Below are 1,522 nucleotides of genomic sequence, written 5' to 3' on the forward strand. Positions count from 1 at the left end.
TTGTGAAATGTCTTTTTAAAGGAGAGGCAAGTAATGACAATAATGGTGTCATTGCAATTGTTATTGGAAGTATTTTTGGAATAATATTTTTTGGCATTATTCTTATAGGTAAATTATTCCTATAGTTATTCTGATAAATATTAATCATTATTTATTATTATTCCATTAATGTACTTATAGTGCTAGTAACTTTTGTCTGTTGGAAACATAAAACTCATTCTAAAGAATTTGAGATTAGTAAAAGTAAGTATAAATTATAATTATTATTTGTGATACTTTATAAGGAACAAGTCAAGATGTCAGTAACGTAGAGCCAAAGGTACTCTTGAACATTAATAATACTACTACTGTTAAATGTGTTTGATAGAATACAGTAAATTATGTAGATGTAGAGTGTCCAGATTCTAATGCACCAGCAAAACCTCCTCCTCTTGAAATCAGCAAAACTGTTTATTCTACAATACTCCCAGCGAACAACCAGGCCCAGCATGATGAAGAGTATTCAAGGTTAAACCACACGTCTATTCAAGAATCCTCTCAAGGTCCTAGTGACTATTCTACACTTGAGGGGCAACAGGATCAAACTGGTTCAATGCTGTATGATACAGTTACTGATAGGCCTATTCAAGGTAAGTTGCATATAGACTGGAACTAAATTAAGTATAGCTTTATTAATTCAAAGCAGCAGTAATTGTTTCAAGTCAATATTCTGTGGTTTCTAAAGAATGTGTGTGAACTTTCTGTACTTTTATATTTTTATTCTTTTTCTTGTTTTTAAGCCTTGATGACACAGTGGGTTGTTTTGTGGTAGTATTTCTATAGTATAGTTTGTACAAATATAGCAGTAGAATAATAATCAAAAGGTATTGCACAGATAAAGTAAAAGCGTATGTTGGGAATGTGGTCAGGTTTATCAATACTGTAGTCCTGTATTAGGGTAGTACCAGTCATTCCTTATTTAGTAAAATTGACTTACTGTAAAGGAAACTATGTGACAAGTGTATGTACATGTAGCTTGTGTACATTGCATGTACATGTAGGAAGGAAGGGTAGGGAGTGACTGTCAGTGACATCTTGGGTACATTTTAAAAGTAAACATCTAAAATTGACAATAAACAAGCATTATACACTACCTACATGTTGATACGCCTTCTAACACAAACAATATTTCATAAGACAGATTTCTTAAGCAAAAATAGCTGTGTGTATAATTTACATAATATAGGACGATGAGGTTACTATCATTATTTGTTATCAAACAAGTTTTTGTAAGTGAACAAAATACAATTCTACCCTCCTTGTTTACAATTACAAGTCAGTTATAGGGGAGGAAAAGAGGGAGGGAAATTCATTCTTGGGGGAGAGAAATTCATTCTTGGGAGAGTTACATGTATACCCATGAGATGATGAACAGTATTAAATTCTAAATTGTGAATATGAGTATAATTATAATTGGTCAACGGCATATTCATTTCTCGTAAACATGAGTAAAAGTACAATTCTCCAACGACTAACACTGGCT

General features: G+C 32.1%; 1 protein-coding gene across 1 annotated transcript in view; it reads left to right on the plus strand.

Moving 5' to 3' along the window:
* Window positions 1–6: 6 nt before the first annotated feature.
* LOC109585743 (ras guanine nucleotide exchange factor K-like) overlaps window positions 7–1,522 on the plus strand; it is a 7,764-nt gene continuing 6,248 nt past the window's right edge. The window contains exons 1-4 of the mRNA XM_020001869.1: window positions 7–108; window positions 181–243; window positions 285–319; window positions 368–629. Of these exons, the coding sequence (XP_019857428.1) occupies window positions 593–629 (37 nt within the window). The 5' untranslated portion in view covers window positions 7–108; window positions 181–243; window positions 285–319; window positions 368–592. The remainder of the gene's footprint in view (window positions 109–180; window positions 244–284; window positions 320–367; window positions 630–1,522) is intronic.

This window comes from Amphimedon queenslandica, unplaced genomic scaffold, assembly GCF_000090795.2.
Source record: "Amphimedon queenslandica unplaced genomic scaffold, v1.1 AMPQUscaffold_13016, whole genome shotgun sequence".
NCBI lineage: Eukaryota > Metazoa > Porifera > Demospongiae > Haplosclerida > Niphatidae > Amphimedon > Amphimedon queenslandica.